The 15,709-nt window shown below is 41.7% G+C and overlaps 1 protein-coding gene across 1 annotated transcript in view; it reads right to left on the reverse strand.

Annotated features, from left to right (window-relative positions):
• Window positions 1-15,709, reverse strand: part of LOC137291501 (uncharacterized) — a 73,846-nt gene that overhangs the window by 43,308 nt on the left and 14,829 nt on the right. The window contains exons 5-14 of the mRNA XM_067822863.1: window positions 15,274-15,453; window positions 14,339-14,449; window positions 11,161-11,448; window positions 9,168-9,440; window positions 7,139-7,429; window positions 4,210-4,503; window positions 3,824-4,111; window positions 3,105-3,389; window positions 1,699-1,983; window positions 820-1,101 (exon numbers count right to left, since the gene is read on the reverse strand). Coding sequence (XP_067678964.1) covers window positions 820-1,101; window positions 1,699-1,983; window positions 3,105-3,389; window positions 3,824-4,111; window positions 4,210-4,503; window positions 7,139-7,429; window positions 9,168-9,440; window positions 11,161-11,448; window positions 14,339-14,449; window positions 15,274-15,453 — 2,577 coding nt within the window. The remainder of the gene's footprint in view (window positions 1-819; window positions 1,102-1,698; window positions 1,984-3,104; window positions 3,390-3,823; window positions 4,112-4,209; window positions 4,504-7,138; window positions 7,430-9,167; window positions 9,441-11,160; window positions 11,449-14,338; window positions 14,450-15,273; window positions 15,454-15,709) is intronic.

The following is a 15,709-nucleotide window of genomic DNA, read 5'->3' on the forward strand; positions in this document are numbered from 1 at the left end:
AAAACCTTATGGGAGGTCGCGTCAGGTAAACTTTGAGATTGACCAATCAGAACACAGCTTACCAAATCGCGAAAGTGGACATTCGCACATACTTTCTGAACTTTTTATTTCGAAAAGGTTCGTATCCGAACGATTCCGAATGCGATTTAGCGTACGCTTGCTTCCGGGTGATGCACACGGCGTACGTACAACCATGACAACGGTGAGTAAACAGTCGCTGAAAGTAGTGTTTTTGGCATTATTCAAGGTTGTCATCTTGCAGAAATATTAGCTAATGGTCAACATGTCAACAGAAACCCCAAATCGTATATACTGCAGGTCAAATAAATGTGTTATATGCAGATTTTTGTATGTGGAGAGATCTGTGTCAGTGACCTGAATATTTTGAAAGTCCCTCAGATCCCTAAATAGTAGCCGTTGTCTGATTGGTTAAATCTATTTAACCGTCTCGCGTTTGATGAACGGTCATTGGTCGCTAACAGGTTACTTGACGCGACCTGCTACTAGGTTTTGATAGACTCAGTGGTGGAGCGTTACGAAATACACTGAGACTATGTTTACTGAGACTGGACAACAACGAGGTATTACTGACATTTGAAGTTGACAAAATAGGTTGCTTACTTAGCGTTTTATGCTACATGATTACTTAGTGGAAAACCTCGTCCAAAGATCTATCTGATAACATACAAATTTAAAGATGGACAAATCCACCTCATGATGAAATGACCTGCTCCAAAACATTAAACTTTTACTAGAAATGAGCAGTAAATTATATTAGCGTTTTAAACGTCAATGAGTGTTAATTCCTTTATAACATACGAGTTGTGACTACAGCCGGCTGCGAGTACACCCCATTCTGTGTGGCCGTCTCCGCCCTGATCCTAACACTGTAGCTGGTATCCATGTCCAACGGCCACAGGACGACTCGACTGCTCCTTCGGGACACCGTCACCGCCTCACTAACCCCCGCCCGGCCCAACTCGCTGTAGGCCACCTGGTATCGGACAATCGCTCGATCGTCATTCTTGATCAGCCTCCACTCCACCTTTACCGCCGTCTCGTTAACGACTTTGACTACCACGTCACGAGGTGAATCAGGAACTGCGTCAAAGTTCAAACATATGTTCAGAAGGTATCCTTCTAAAATGTGAGAGAGTTCCTGACTATGCAGATACTTACACATCCATCGTCTGTCTTTACCTCATATTTTCGGCATTGTTGTTAGCTATTTTACTAATATTTCTCATATGTATGTGAGCTTTGTGGGCTTGTATCTGTGTGTGTCTGTAGTTGTGTCGTATGCCTTTCCAATGGTAACCGTGACAAGCATGTCCTTGTTATAATATTCTGAAATCATCTTCTCTAAATCACCCACACTGAGGATCACTGACAATGTCGTCTGCTAGCAAATAAACAAAGGGGGATAACTCTTCACAAGCCAGTGAAAAAGGATTAATGGAGTTGTCTCGCTTGAATGAAACCAAGCACTTGATAGATTGTCAAGGTTGTTTAAACTAGAAATCCAGTTTAACATATTACTAAAATTCTCAGTAATTTCTGGTCATACTATAAATCTGGTGATGTAATACTGAAACCCGATTAATTCAGTATCATCAAGATGATGCCAGGATGAAACAGTTTCACTGTATATAAACACTGTTTTATGACATAGCTACCCGTCGATGTACCCCGTCTCACCATAGGGAAGTGTTGTGACACTGAGCGGCTCTGACGTCTCTCGCTCTTGGGACTCCACGACTGAAGCAACCGTGAGTGTATAACGCCTGTCTGACTTGAGACCCGTGATGGTGTGCTCCTTCGTCGGGGAAACAGATATCTTCGTCTTCTTCCCCGTCACAGTATCGTGGATGTACACGTTGAAGGATTTGATGGAGCGGAGGATGATGGGGGCATCCCAGGAGAGATGGATACTGTTGTGGGAGACCAGACTAGCCTGGAGGTCCACTGGTTGAGGTGACACCACTGGGGACATGAACACACAACAGCTTTATTCTTTGGTGAGAGTTATATAAAAATTATAAAAAATACATATATAAATATATGACTTTTCCAGCCCATGTATTAGTATTTAAAACTACACTTGAGTCTCAATGTGGGATTTTAGAAGCTATCCTCTGAAAATTTCAACTTTTCAATGTTTGCCCCATAACAGGATTTAGAATAAATTTATTTCACTTTCTTACCCATGTACTTGTAGTACTCTGTATTCTCTTTGAAAATATCCGTATCAAAACCTTATGTAACTAAATATGAACTTTTTAAAAAATATTCAAGGAAAAAACCTTAAAAGGTGAATGTGTGTCTCAATATCAGATTTTGAAAAATATTCACGAAAATGTCAACATTTCAACCTTATACCACCCAAAATATGACGTAGCATCATGTTTCAAGGAAGGACTATTTGGTGCCCATTAGTTATTACTTAAACATGTCGAAAACACTCAAATGATTTCTGTACCAATTTGTTGGAGGTTCTGTCACATTTTGACTGGACTAGTGTGCGAAGCGCAAGTACAATGGCAGCGATAGGGTTCGTTTGTAGACACAGTAATGCATAGCCTTGTGGTAGATACTGGACTTGAGACTGCCATTGCATTTCAGGGCCAACTGTTGTTTTGTTTCTAATGACTGTTGTTGAAATACTGATAAAAACAGTTTAGAACGATCACACATAAACGCAGTCGTCGAATCGCTCTTAAAACCATTATACTGGTTCACAGCAAACTCAGTCATCCATGTAATCACTTTTTAGCGTCATAATCGCTCCACCCCGAGCTCGATCACTCACGCAATCGCTCTTTAGTAGTACCTACAGTCGACGCCGAACAAGATCATTCACGTAATCCATCTCTGCATGATGGACTTCTAAAGCAATGATACAGGCGATTTAGTTATGGTGGCTGTTTTGGGCCATCGCTTTCTCGCCTTAAAATTTGGAAGCGAGAAAGCTATATCACAAAACGAGAAAGCCATAACACGATAGCAATAGAAGAGACAGCGATACCGCAAGATGAGAAACCGATAGCACGAGATGAGAAAGCGATGGCCCTAATCAGCCACCATATTTAGTGGGGTGTGCTTACGTGTTTTGGCTTGAATGGGCGTACTATGTTTCCCATCTCCTCGTTCAGTGTATCCGAATACCTGTATCTTGTACGTTGTGTTTTCGTTTAGTGACGTCAGAATGCCTCTCTTTGCGACACCTACATCCACTGTCTTAATTCCTGTATACCGGGCCAACTCTTCATACTGAATGCTGTAGCCCGTGATGTATGATCGGGACACCAGATCTTGGGCATTCGTCCACGTTACCAAGATGGCTGTTGCGTTCACTGCATCTGCCTTCACGTTAGTAGGTGCATCAGGGACTGAATAAAACAGGAATATTAAACAGATGAAGTGTTCATGAGTGAGTTAGATTAGTTTTGCGCTGCACTCAGCAGTATTCCACCTATATGGCTGCGGTCAGTAAATGGAAGAGACTTGAGCACAGATCGGCGCAACTGGGAACCGACATGTGTAAACCAAGTCGGCCACCCAATCCCCTTATTCGCCTCCTCAGACAAGCATAGTGCTCTTTTGTGGCAAGCATTGGTTGCTGAAGACCTGTTCAGCAGACCTATTCATTCAAGTGTCGAGGACGTGAAAACAATCATATCAACACAAAGCTGCACGTAATAAACAGCATGTTAGTTCCCTGACCAAAGACTTTAGTTAGAAGAATGTGTGAAAACATTTATTTCAACGTGAAATGGTTCCGTATTGCTCGGAGCCTAATATAACACAACGACATTTATCTCACCAAATAGTTTTGTTCTAAATCTCATAGGGAGAGATCGGTTTCCTGACTGTCCGTTGATCTCGGAGCTGATCGTGACCTCGTACTGCTTGTCCTGGAGTAGGTCGCGGATCCTGTAGCTGCTGTCGCCGGTGGACCTCATGTGATGTAAACGATCCCGTCCCGTCTCGGTGTCCTTTACGTAGACGTTGAACGACGTCAGTCTGGAGATAGGAGTACGGGTTGCCCAACTGACTTCGGCCTCATTGTGAGTGACGTCTACCGCCCTTAGTCGGTATGGCGGCTCGGGGACTGAAAAATCAAGGATAGGTACATTTTCAAACAGCACAAGAGTTTTTTGTTATTTAGAGATCGCGTAAGACAAATGGAATCTACATGTCTATTCTTACTTTCTGGGTCAGTAGTCACTATAACGACATCACTTGGTATTCCTCCCCCAACATCTGTCCTGGCTCGAACCTGGACCTGGTAGGTGGTGGCTGGGTTCAGTGCCCGGATGTAAAGACTGTTTCCCCTCCCAGCGTACCGCTGCACTTCCTGTTTGACCACTGCCCCCTGGTCGTTCATCTGGCGGTACTCCACATCCACTCCTCTGTACACCCTGACAGCGGGGTCATCCGGCAGTTTCCACTTGACCATTATGGTGGACTTGTCGATGGCCTGAGCGGTGACGTTCGTCGGAGCTGCACAGATAATACAATCACACACAGTTTGTAATGAACTTGTCATGTGGGCTATAGACCGGTTCGTTAGTTAGATGCAGATGTTAGCGCGCATAGCGCACGCCTAGCGACTAGGGTCCCGTTCCTTTTAGCGATCGTACCACAAAGATAATCCTATGCTTTAACACAGACTTACGACTGTCGTAACGCCACGATCGCCTTGAGGAACGGGACCCAGAGCTGAATATAAAACTATCGGCGCCACGGCGAACGTAAGCATTTATGTAGAGATTTAAGACCGTCGTTGTGATAAGGTCGTATTGAGGGAAGGGCCTTCGTCACTTCCCGTAGTACGACCTTAGAGCTAATGTCTGATCTTAAGTCCATACATAGCTCCATAACGTAGGCTTACTTTTTTCGTAGCGCCAAGACTCTTTGACGAACGGATCCTCTATAGAATCTGTAGAAAGGGCTCTGATAGGCAGGCCGGCATTTCAACAGTTTAGCAAAAACAGCGTCGCAAAAAATGTTAGTTTGGGGTGAACATTCCACGCCCACGCGACAGAAGAATGAGACAGACCTACCTGGCTTGTGTTAGTGGTGAGTGGTGAACACACGGGCTCGTGTATATAGTGTAGCGTGAGGGGCCGGCACAGCACATGGTGACACTACGTGGCTTCAGACACGTCCTATATGTCTACTGTCTTGACTGAGGACATGCTACTGTATCACACATCAGATTTAGTCCTGGGTAAATCCACACACACAACTAGACGCTAAATGTAACACATTATGTTTATTGAACAATGCTAAATACAATTCAAAACAAGTCATTAACGATATAAATATTGTTCTAAGAACGTAACACAACATGTCCACGTTCCTGTGTACGCCATGCTCAGTGCGATACAAACTCTCCAGGCTGTCAGTGCCAGACTATACGGTGGTGCTCAATGTGCTCAACATTCAGTCTGCTATCAACAGTGAAACTGGGACTGGTCGGTCATCATGTGGTTCTACGGTAAACACATTCTTGCAGTCGTAGTATCTTGTTGCCAGGTGTACCCCATGTCAGAAGGTGATCATGTTATCCATGTCAGAAGATGATCGCGTTATCCCATGTCAGAAAATGGACTCGTTATCCCATATCAGAAGATGAACATGTTACCCCTCGTAAGAAGATAATTGTGTTATCCCATGTCGAAAGATGAACTCATTATCCTATGTCAGAAGATGAACCTGTTATCACATTTCAGAAAAAGATCGTGGTATCCCATTTCAAAAGATGATCGTGCTATCCCCCGTCGAAAGATAAACGTGTTACCCTGTATCAGAAAATGAATGTGTGACCCCGTATCAGAAGACAACTGTGATACCCTGTGTCGTAAGATGATCGTGTTATCCCATGTCAGAATATGAATGTGTTGTTCAATGTCCTAGCATGAACATATCCGATGTTAGAGGAAGATAACTTCTTACCCCTTGTCAGAAGATGAACATGTTATCCCATGTCAGAGGATAAACGTCTTATCCAATGTCAACAGTTAGGCGTGTTATTCCATGTCAGAAGATAATTGTGTTACCCCGCATCAGAAGACAATCGTGTTTACCGTGCTAGATGATAAACGTGTTATCTCATGTCAGAACATGAACTTGCTCTCCGTATTACCCCATGTTAGATGCCCGTGTTATCCTATGTTAGATGTTCTTGTTACCCGCTGTTAGATGTATGCTCACCCCATACCAGGTGTCCGTGTTACTTGTCAGATGTACATGTTATCCATTGGCAAATGTCCGTGTTACCCCATGTGTTACGTGTTATCCTATGCCAGATATTTGTGTTACCCTATGCCAGATGTACGTGTTACCCCATGTCGGAAGATGCCTGTGTTTTATGTACGTCTGTGGATGTGTATGCCATGTCAGATGTATGTGGTACCCCAAGTCAGAAGATTTATGTAGCACCCCAGTCAGAAGACACATATGCTTTACTCCATGCCTGATATACAAATCAGCCTATGTCACAAGTACATATTGTGCGCCCGGTACTTCATGAGACGTGTAACACTAAGGCAGGCGATATGTGTTTTTGTCAGCAACGGTACGTGTTAACCCATGTCAGTTTCGTCGAATGTTACGCTATGTCACGTACAACACGTGTCATTTACAGCATGTGTTACCACGTGTCAGTTACACGTGTTACGCAATGACACGCAAGACACGTGTTCCGCCATGTCACTTACGACACGTTTTATGTCATGTCACTTACGACACGTGCTACGCCAACACGCATTGACCCTTTTCAGTTACGACATGCATTAGTCTATGTCAGGGAAGGGAGTTTTTACCCACCCAGTGTCAGGTGAACTACGTTCTACCACCTGTCGTAACTACGATATTTTACCCTTTGTCAGTTATGGCAATTACATGTAACATAGTGATGCGCCAACACCGCAATACAATGATCTGTGGCATTACAATTACAAATTATGCTATGACATACAAATGAAAAAAAATCAGTGAATATCACTCAAATGATCGATGCACAGCCGACGATTACCATGTCTCCTTTTCAGTCTCGCAAACAAATAATTATTTTCAATGCAGAAAGCAAAACTTCAAGCAGGCTCTCTGGAAGGTAAATGCACATCCCTACCAAATTTAAGAGTCTTCACTAAAACGGCAGGAGTGCCCTTCCCGTCAAGCGACTTTGATAACGAAGTAACCCGGATACTATATTGTCTGTCTGGTAGGAGGTTAGTGACTGTGTGGTTGTACACCATGGGGAGTTCCTCGCGGGTCTGTTCATTGGTAATAGTGTCCACCACATACACAGCGAATCCTGTCACCCCACTCAGGTTCTTCGGGGGATCCCACTTCAACTCCACCTGGTTTGGCAACACCACTGCTGTCTGTAAGTCCACCGGTCTACTTACTCTGAACCTCTCTGTAATGATAATATGATTATTGATATTTATATTTCACGGCCTTATACTGTTCAAAGTAAACGTCAAAACATATCCCCTTGGCACAAAACTTGGCACAACACCGTTGTTATTTTCATATGCCAGTATTCGAAATATAGTGCTTATTTTCTGGGTTGATTCGGACAGAGAGAAAGTATGAATGCAAACATATATTCCACTGGTTTTAGGAGGTGGCCGGGAAACGAAGTTATTCCACGGTTGGGAATAACCGGCACAATGACGTAAGACATGTTCTTCCATGTTAATGTGGACTAATATTGATAAGTCGGACCGCCATTTATAATACGTTACCTTAGATACGATTCGTTTAGAAGTATAGTTGAATAGTTAATAGATGGCATGCCAATCCCGTATTCAAATGCTTCAAGTGGTCATAGTTAGATTTTACAAAACCATAAGATAAGTTATATGAAAGCATAAATCACACCTATAAAGTGTTTTCACACAATGGAATCATAATAATCAATACTGCGTGAAAATGTAAGTATTCCAAGCAGCTTAAAAGTAGTCATAGTGTCATACAGTTAGTAGTCATAGTGTCGTACAGTAATTAGTCATAGTATCATACAGTAATTATTCATAGTGTCATACAGTTAGTAGTCATATACAGAATACAAGCTGCCTTTATTTGTGTCAATAATTACATGTAAATGTATTTTACTCTCCCTACGGTCTTGATGCAGTGATTTACTTTCTTCAGTTTACATTGCCTTCTGTAATATATTACTAATGTACTAATTGCAGGGGTTAAAAGGGATGCATTATAGAACCTGAAACTATCAACCATGGCATTGATACTGTAACTGCATATTATTTCATCAACACCTTTATTTCGTTTCACACAGCCAATTTCAGTGGTTAATTTTTGACGTAACAATCAACAGTTGTCAACAGACAGCAGTGTGAGAGGAGAAAGTATGCTGATTAGAACGCTTCACTGAAATAAAACCAAAGTCCATATGATGAATGCTTCATTTTCAGAACCCATTTTGCCGTACATGTGTATAGTGTTTTGAACATTCATTGTCCTTACCTGTCAACAAATATGGATGTCATAGTGGCCAGGTAAGGCCTCGTGACATCCTATTAAGGCTGGTCAGTCGAACAGTTCTGATAACACAACGTCATCATGTTTGTTGCAACGTCGCAAATTTGTGCTAGTGGTCTAAACGAGTATTGGGTACTAAAGGATATTGTATTTAAGACGATATTATTTAGGAGAAAATGTGTTGTGAGAGGACAACGTGGTCTACAGTCTCCTTATGTTTGTGGGGGAAATGCGTTCTGACAGGAGAACGCGTTCCACAGGGTCACTATGTTTGTGGGGACAACGATTCTATAGGGTCTCTCTGTTTGTGGGGAAAATGCGTTGTGAGAGGACAACGCGGTCTACAGGGTCACTATGTTTGAGGGGAAAATGCGTTGTGACAGGACAACGCGGTCGAAAGGGTCACTGTGTTTGTGGGGAAAATGTGTTGTGAGAGAACCATGCTATATTTGTGGGGAAAATGTATTGTAGGGAAGATCGTATTAAAGTGAACAATAATGCACCTAGGAGGAGAATGTGTTTTGGAAAGGCGATGTATTTATATGGGCATTGCACTGAGAGACAATGTACATGTATGGAGGTGGGTACAGTGATCACCCACATTTCCATTAAACTTGCGCTTTTTATACGTCAAGCAGTAAAGCACCTACCTACTTTGGCGGCCACAGTAACATTATAGACCTGACTGGCGTTGCCGGCGATGTTGCTTGCCATGCAGGTGTAGTTTCCGGATTTTCGCAACCGCATAAGCCGCAAGACATTTCTGCCATTCTCTGACTTCCGTTTGAGTATTTTGCCCCGTAAGAACCAGATGACACGTGGGACAGGATCGCCTTCAGCTTCACAAGTCAGGCTAGTGGAGCCGGCAAACTTGACCATGACGGACAGAGATGCTGGCTTGAACGAGGGGGCCACCATAGTGTCTGAAATATTATCACATGTTGTTAGGCACTCGAGCTTCCTGTACGGTGTATGATATAAACTGATACAGGAAGCAACAGGATCTAACTCCTCTGATGCCGAGGTTGCCCGAATGTTTTTAGCACCTGCTTCGTTTACTTTTTATTAACCTTTTTAAGGTACAAACTCATGGCATCAAAGGACAATCAGAATCGAACAAATTTGGTAGAATTGGAAGAAGAGATCGCATGTGTTCTCTTGACTGTAAACTTATTTTTTCTCTCATAAAATCGAAGCCTGGTTTACATGTACTGGCATACATTCGTATTTCAAAAAGAGTAAATTTGGCAACTTATCAGGAGATTAAGGACGTCGTTCCTTTTCCCAGAGAATCCAAGTATAATTTTCTTCTTATCAATATTCACTCTGATGTTCGCTTTTTGTTTATCCAATTTGAAATTTGATTCCATTTGGATTTTTCATAGAGTTTGGGGTAAAAGAGATGAATTCCTCTTACTGGTGCTCTTTTACAAAATGAGCATAACTTACTCTCTATATATCCCATCTTACACAAAAATTAGGTTTGTTGGCAAGGTTACATGCACAAAAGAATACTGGAACCATCTATATGTGAATTTGTATGAGCTCAAGACGTCTTGAAGGTGATACGGATAATATGAGATACGTGATAACATCACGTTGTATCAGCACAGTATTGTGGAATCCTTACTTCTTTCCTGTGAGGTCAAACGTCATTACACAGAGAATTAAAGGACGTCTCTCGCTCACGGCTGTGAAAGTGTTACGTACACTGACTACTCTCGCGTCAACAAAATGGTTTATAATGATTTGCGTTTGAATTTGATTAGGCAGTACGTAGGATCAACAGGGTTGAAAATATATTGTATATTTAGATTTGAAGAGGTTACTGAGTATTCGATGACGAAAACTGTCATTTAATACCAGTGTGAAAATTCCCTGCATCTGCTACTCATTAACTACAGACAATCTGAAAAATAGACTCATTAGTTGTTATAAGCAGGAAACTATTTTTAAATGTTCATAGAGGTCTTTGAGACAGCCATGACTTTAATGCCGTTACAGTAACGCGTTTGTCAAATGATGGTCCTGCAAAGTGTAAGATATAATTAACAAGCTATTCATTTTGACATTCTCCATCAGGCCATGCAAACGAACCAACAGAGAGCTACCAGTATCTCCTAAGTGACCCGAAACTGTGGATATATTTGGATTCGAAAACCATTTCATACCGTCTTATTTTACACATAATATTATCTACATCAGACATTTCACGAAGACACAATACCAATCTGTGTTACGATATGTGCATGCATTACAACGCGTCAGTAGGAGCCAAGTAATGAGATGTTTCCGTTCATTGTAGCAGTGACATTCCACAGGGGTCTTGGAACTAATTTTCTACCACATTTGTAACTACCTCTTAATGTCGATTTGTAACATGCAGAACCCATTTTGCTGTCAATGTGCCATGTTGAACAACAAGACAATATCAACAACTGCCACAATAAAACAACAGTGAAACTTTGTCTTAGTTCCTTTACTAGAGTTAGAAAACAGGCTGTCTGAATGTTTTGGTCACTTTTGAACAGGAAGTTAGAAATCTCAGTGCTGGTTGGATGATGAGGATGTCCTCAGATCACAGAGAGCTATATTGTCGGAGTAAAACATCGCCGCATCACTGCCTTCTGAAATGACACCTACCCTCAAGTTTAGGTTCGAACACCACTATTCTGTAGTCTCTGCGGATGGTGTCGAGGGGGTTGGACGCCACACATGTGTAGTTAGATGTCTGTCGTAAGTCTTGCAGCACCTTTATGTTCTGACCATTGTGAGACCGGCCCTTCAGGCGTTTTCCGTTCTGTTCCCACCACACATCCGGTACAGGCTGCCCAACGGCGTCACACGTCAACGACACCTCTTCGCCGTAGTCGACCGTGTACCGCAGCTTGGACCGGAGGAACGACGGTGGTGTCATCATCAATATTCGTTCTGAAGAAATACATTGATTCGTGATGACATTTCTTCTCTAAGTCTTATTCAAGTTAATTTCAAACAATACGGACAGATTCAATATTCCACGATAAATAAGAGAAGACAAGGAAAACTGTGGGATTGTTTATCAGCCATTAGTATAAGAATAAATATATACTGATACGTTACAGCCAGACTTTAAGGTTGTGAATAACATCATGAAGAAAATTGGTAATAATGTAATCAATCGTCCATTTAATACATGTAGAGGTACACACATTCCCTAACCCATCACTATCATTTATGTCCAAACAATACAAAAACATGTTTCAGTCGAGTACTCTATGGTGCAGTGTCTCAGAAACACAGAGAGGTCATTACTGTAATGATCTGTCTCAAAATGTTTGGAGAGATCAATAGAAATCTTTTCTTCACAACATAACACGAAAATCCAGTTGTGTAATACAGGTCCATAATATACTGGCGCCATGCTATTTACCAACACGCCTAACCCATACCTCATTACCTAAGCAATCGTGTATTTAAAAGATATCTTTCGCACCACTCCTTGATACCTTGGCTGACTGCATAAAGGTCAGTATCACCAACTTCCTGTCATATTCAGAGGAACCCAAAATCGAAAGAAAATAGTGTACGTCGGTCCAATTTCACGGATGTCTGTGCATAATTATCAGCACCATTTGATAACATTGGCAGTGAAACATGATACACGTCATTCTTAACAACCTTACCCAACACACACAGTCAAGATTATATGATAGAGATCATTTCACATCTAGGTCAATTAGTATGTAGGTCATCTTGCATGTAGGTCAGATTGGATCTTTAGCATCTGTTTTTGACTTCGTGATCTTGGGTCACGAAGATCATCTTGTATGAAGGTCTCATGTAGTTTGATCATGCAATTAGTGTATCTATTACAGGTCAAGCAAGTTTGATTCGTAGTGTATGTAGATGATGTAGCGTTCAGGACATCTAGTAATCAGTCATGAACATATACGTTTCCACTGTTGAAAGGTATATTGCACTAAAATAATAATCATTTCACATTTCCTCGTCTCTGCTATGCTGGTGTGCGTTGTATGTATTGCACAGTGGGCGGTGGCTGTACTGTGTTGGTGCGTACGTGCTGCTATTGCCAACAGGTATATTTTGGCGGGTAACGTTTTGAAGAGCGCCTCGTACTACAGCTCAGCTAGTTACTGTAAAATCTGATGCTGGGATTGCAGTATTTGCCAGCCTCTTTAGACATGTTTCTCTCCTACAACCATATCTAAAACCAGCGGTAATTATACACCGTGTGAGCCTAGAGCTGACGGGTCTCACTTTTACCATTGTGAGATTTGTTAATTAGTCCAAAAGCAGCATAGTAAAGAGTTTGCATCTGCTGTGATAGGTTTGGAATGACCTGTTTGAGAGGCATTCTAGAAGTTTTGAGCAATAGGAAGGACAATTCTTAAGGGATGATAAAATTCTTTGTTGTTTTTTGCGACGTTTCGACACCAAAACGTCGCTATGGTAAATAAAGAGGTTGATGATCAATAACTTGTCATTCCTAGATTTGGTGTTAATTATCATACTGTGAATTATGAAGTTAACCAAATATACAGTTGCTTGTGATGAATTTGTTTAGCATTCTCTCCAACGGTTGCAGCCGGTGTAAACGGTGTATACTTAATGAATGGAACATGACCTTTGTGCTACACTAAGGTGATGAAAGAACACCTGATCTATAGTACGCTCGTTAATTTTGTGAGTGGGTCGCTAACCCGTGAAACCAGAGGGTATGCAGTTTCGAGTATAGTCGTCAGAATTAGTCAGACTGTATGTTTATTAGTCAGAGGCATGGTGTAATGATCCATTATATTCGAGCAGAACCTGAAGGTTGTCTGGGGACAGTATTATCAGAAATAATAGGTGCCAGACTAAAATGCTTCACGTTACACAGAGACACACTTAAAGCCACGGTTCCGTGTTTAAAAATTCTGTTACCAGGCTACGATGTTACATCATTGAGTTTCACTTGTCACAGTCTAAACATTTCAGCATCTGTCTCTTTTCAGACGATTCCGCGATAAAGACATTTCACTGCCACTTCGTTTTGAGAACAGGCACTCATACACACGGTATTTGAATGATAAAAACAGATGGTTAATGAGTCAAAACAAAAGCCATGTGATGGAATGTTGTTTACATGGCACAAACCCACCCTGGCACGGGTTACACTGCTAATTTTTGAAAGGCGATTTGAGCCATGTGTTTGCAATGGCAAAGATATGTTCCACAACGCTCTACGTGAAGTCTAATTGGTTTGAGGAGTTAAGCAACATAATCCTAGCCCGCATCGCCAGGATCAGCTCTACGTGTGGGAAGTAAGCTGTTCAACATCATCTCAGATATGAAATAAATCCTTTACAACCAATTCTAATTAGCATGATCACATGAAAATATTAATAGCCGATTCGTGACTTATTCATTACCTGACATAAATATCTATATCAAGTGTAATTTGTTTTTGTCTAGAAAGTCCGTTTTCAATTATTGCAGTAAGACGGCTGTAACAGTAAAGAGACGTTCAGCACTGTTTGAAAGTAGTAATCGCGACTTCAAGTGGACCCATGAAACGGTGCCTTCCCACATTAGTTTGTCAGTCGTCCTGCCTTACTTCATGAATGTCGTACCGTAACTGCTTGTATCAATATTCAAAAATATATTCAGCCACTGAATATTCAGCTATTGAAATGTTCAGTACGGCGGTAAACAGCAGGCACAAAACCCAGTCTTGCAGCGATGTTATGCTATGTTTATACAGGGTTGCGTTTTAAAGATAGAAGGTTCATTTCGGTTATGACCAACTAAAAACCAAATACAGGTATGTGACCATTACCTTTAACGTAGAGATGAGCAGGGTAGGAGAAGACAACTCCAAGGTCATTCTGGGCAGAGCACTCGTACTTTCCTTGGTCCGAGAGCTTCACGTGTACAATGATTAGTTGTGCTAGGGAGGAAAACAATGCATGAATACAAATGCTGGCTGAGACAAGATTAAGGCATCTGGGATGTTTAGCGATTCGGAAACCACGATTGAGTACACTTAGCGCTTACCGCACGTTTTAATGAGCGTAGTAAATTTATGCGCAAAATCGATGAACAGATCACCATTTTGAATGATCTAGTCATGATGTATGTCGACAACGATGTCCGACAATTAGTGAAATATTTATATCCACTACAAACTTCATCACAGGGATAGCCCGTTCACGGGTTTTCTACGTTGTCGCTGTCACCAGTCACAGCTCCATCCACACTGTGCTAGACGACTACAATCTGGTATGGAGTTAAACCCGACTGACCGATATTTTTTTAAGAAACAAGCGACGACTGTCAAGCGAGTATTGCTGCCCTAAATCATTCTTTCCACCCGTGAAGACAGGGGTGTAGCTACCATTATAAAACAAGATTACTGCTAGCAAGGTGGGGCATGCCCTGAATACTATCTACATAATTACAAAGCTTTGCAACCAACGGCTTATTTCGCGCCCTGAAGATCCGGGCTAGAACTGATCTTCAGCAACCCATACTTGTCATAAGAGTCGACAAACAGGATCGAGTTGTCCGACTCGCTGACTTGGTTGATACATGTCATCGTAACTCTCTCACATACAGTGCTCATGATGTTGATCAGAGGATTCTGTCATCCAGACTTGATTATTTACTGACCGCCATCATATAACTGGAATATTGCGAACAAAGAGACAAAACTCTTCATCCTTCCTTTGTAGGTTTGAAATTCTATAACTATATTTCAACCAGTTCACTCACCATTGGCCCCTAAAGCAACCCGATTGTCTTTTGAGTAATACACGGGAAAGGAGTCCTTGTACCAGCGCGTGATGATGTCGGGAGTCCCCTCGGACGAGCAGTTCATGATGACTTCTGCCCCTTCTTCAACAAAGTTGAGCACCGGGTGTTGGGATATGACTGGAAATCCGGGGATTTTGGCTGTAACATACCAATATCAACGCAAAGTGTACATGCATATAATGGCACAAACAAATGAATTAATCAGCATAAGTTATGCATGGTTTTGCTAACACAAGTAGCGGAATTGTTCAACACAAGCTCTTCGGAATATGAAACATTCATCATACCAACCATCCGCTAACCAACAACGTAGTGTCATGACCATATAATATGATATTGTAAAACAACATTCATCTATGTATACCTGAGGGTCTATCAACTACTGACAATATGA

Source organism: Haliotis asinina, chromosome 7, assembly GCF_037392515.1.
Source record: "Haliotis asinina isolate JCU_RB_2024 chromosome 7, JCU_Hal_asi_v2, whole genome shotgun sequence".
NCBI lineage: Eukaryota > Metazoa > Mollusca > Gastropoda > Lepetellida > Haliotidae > Haliotis > Haliotis asinina.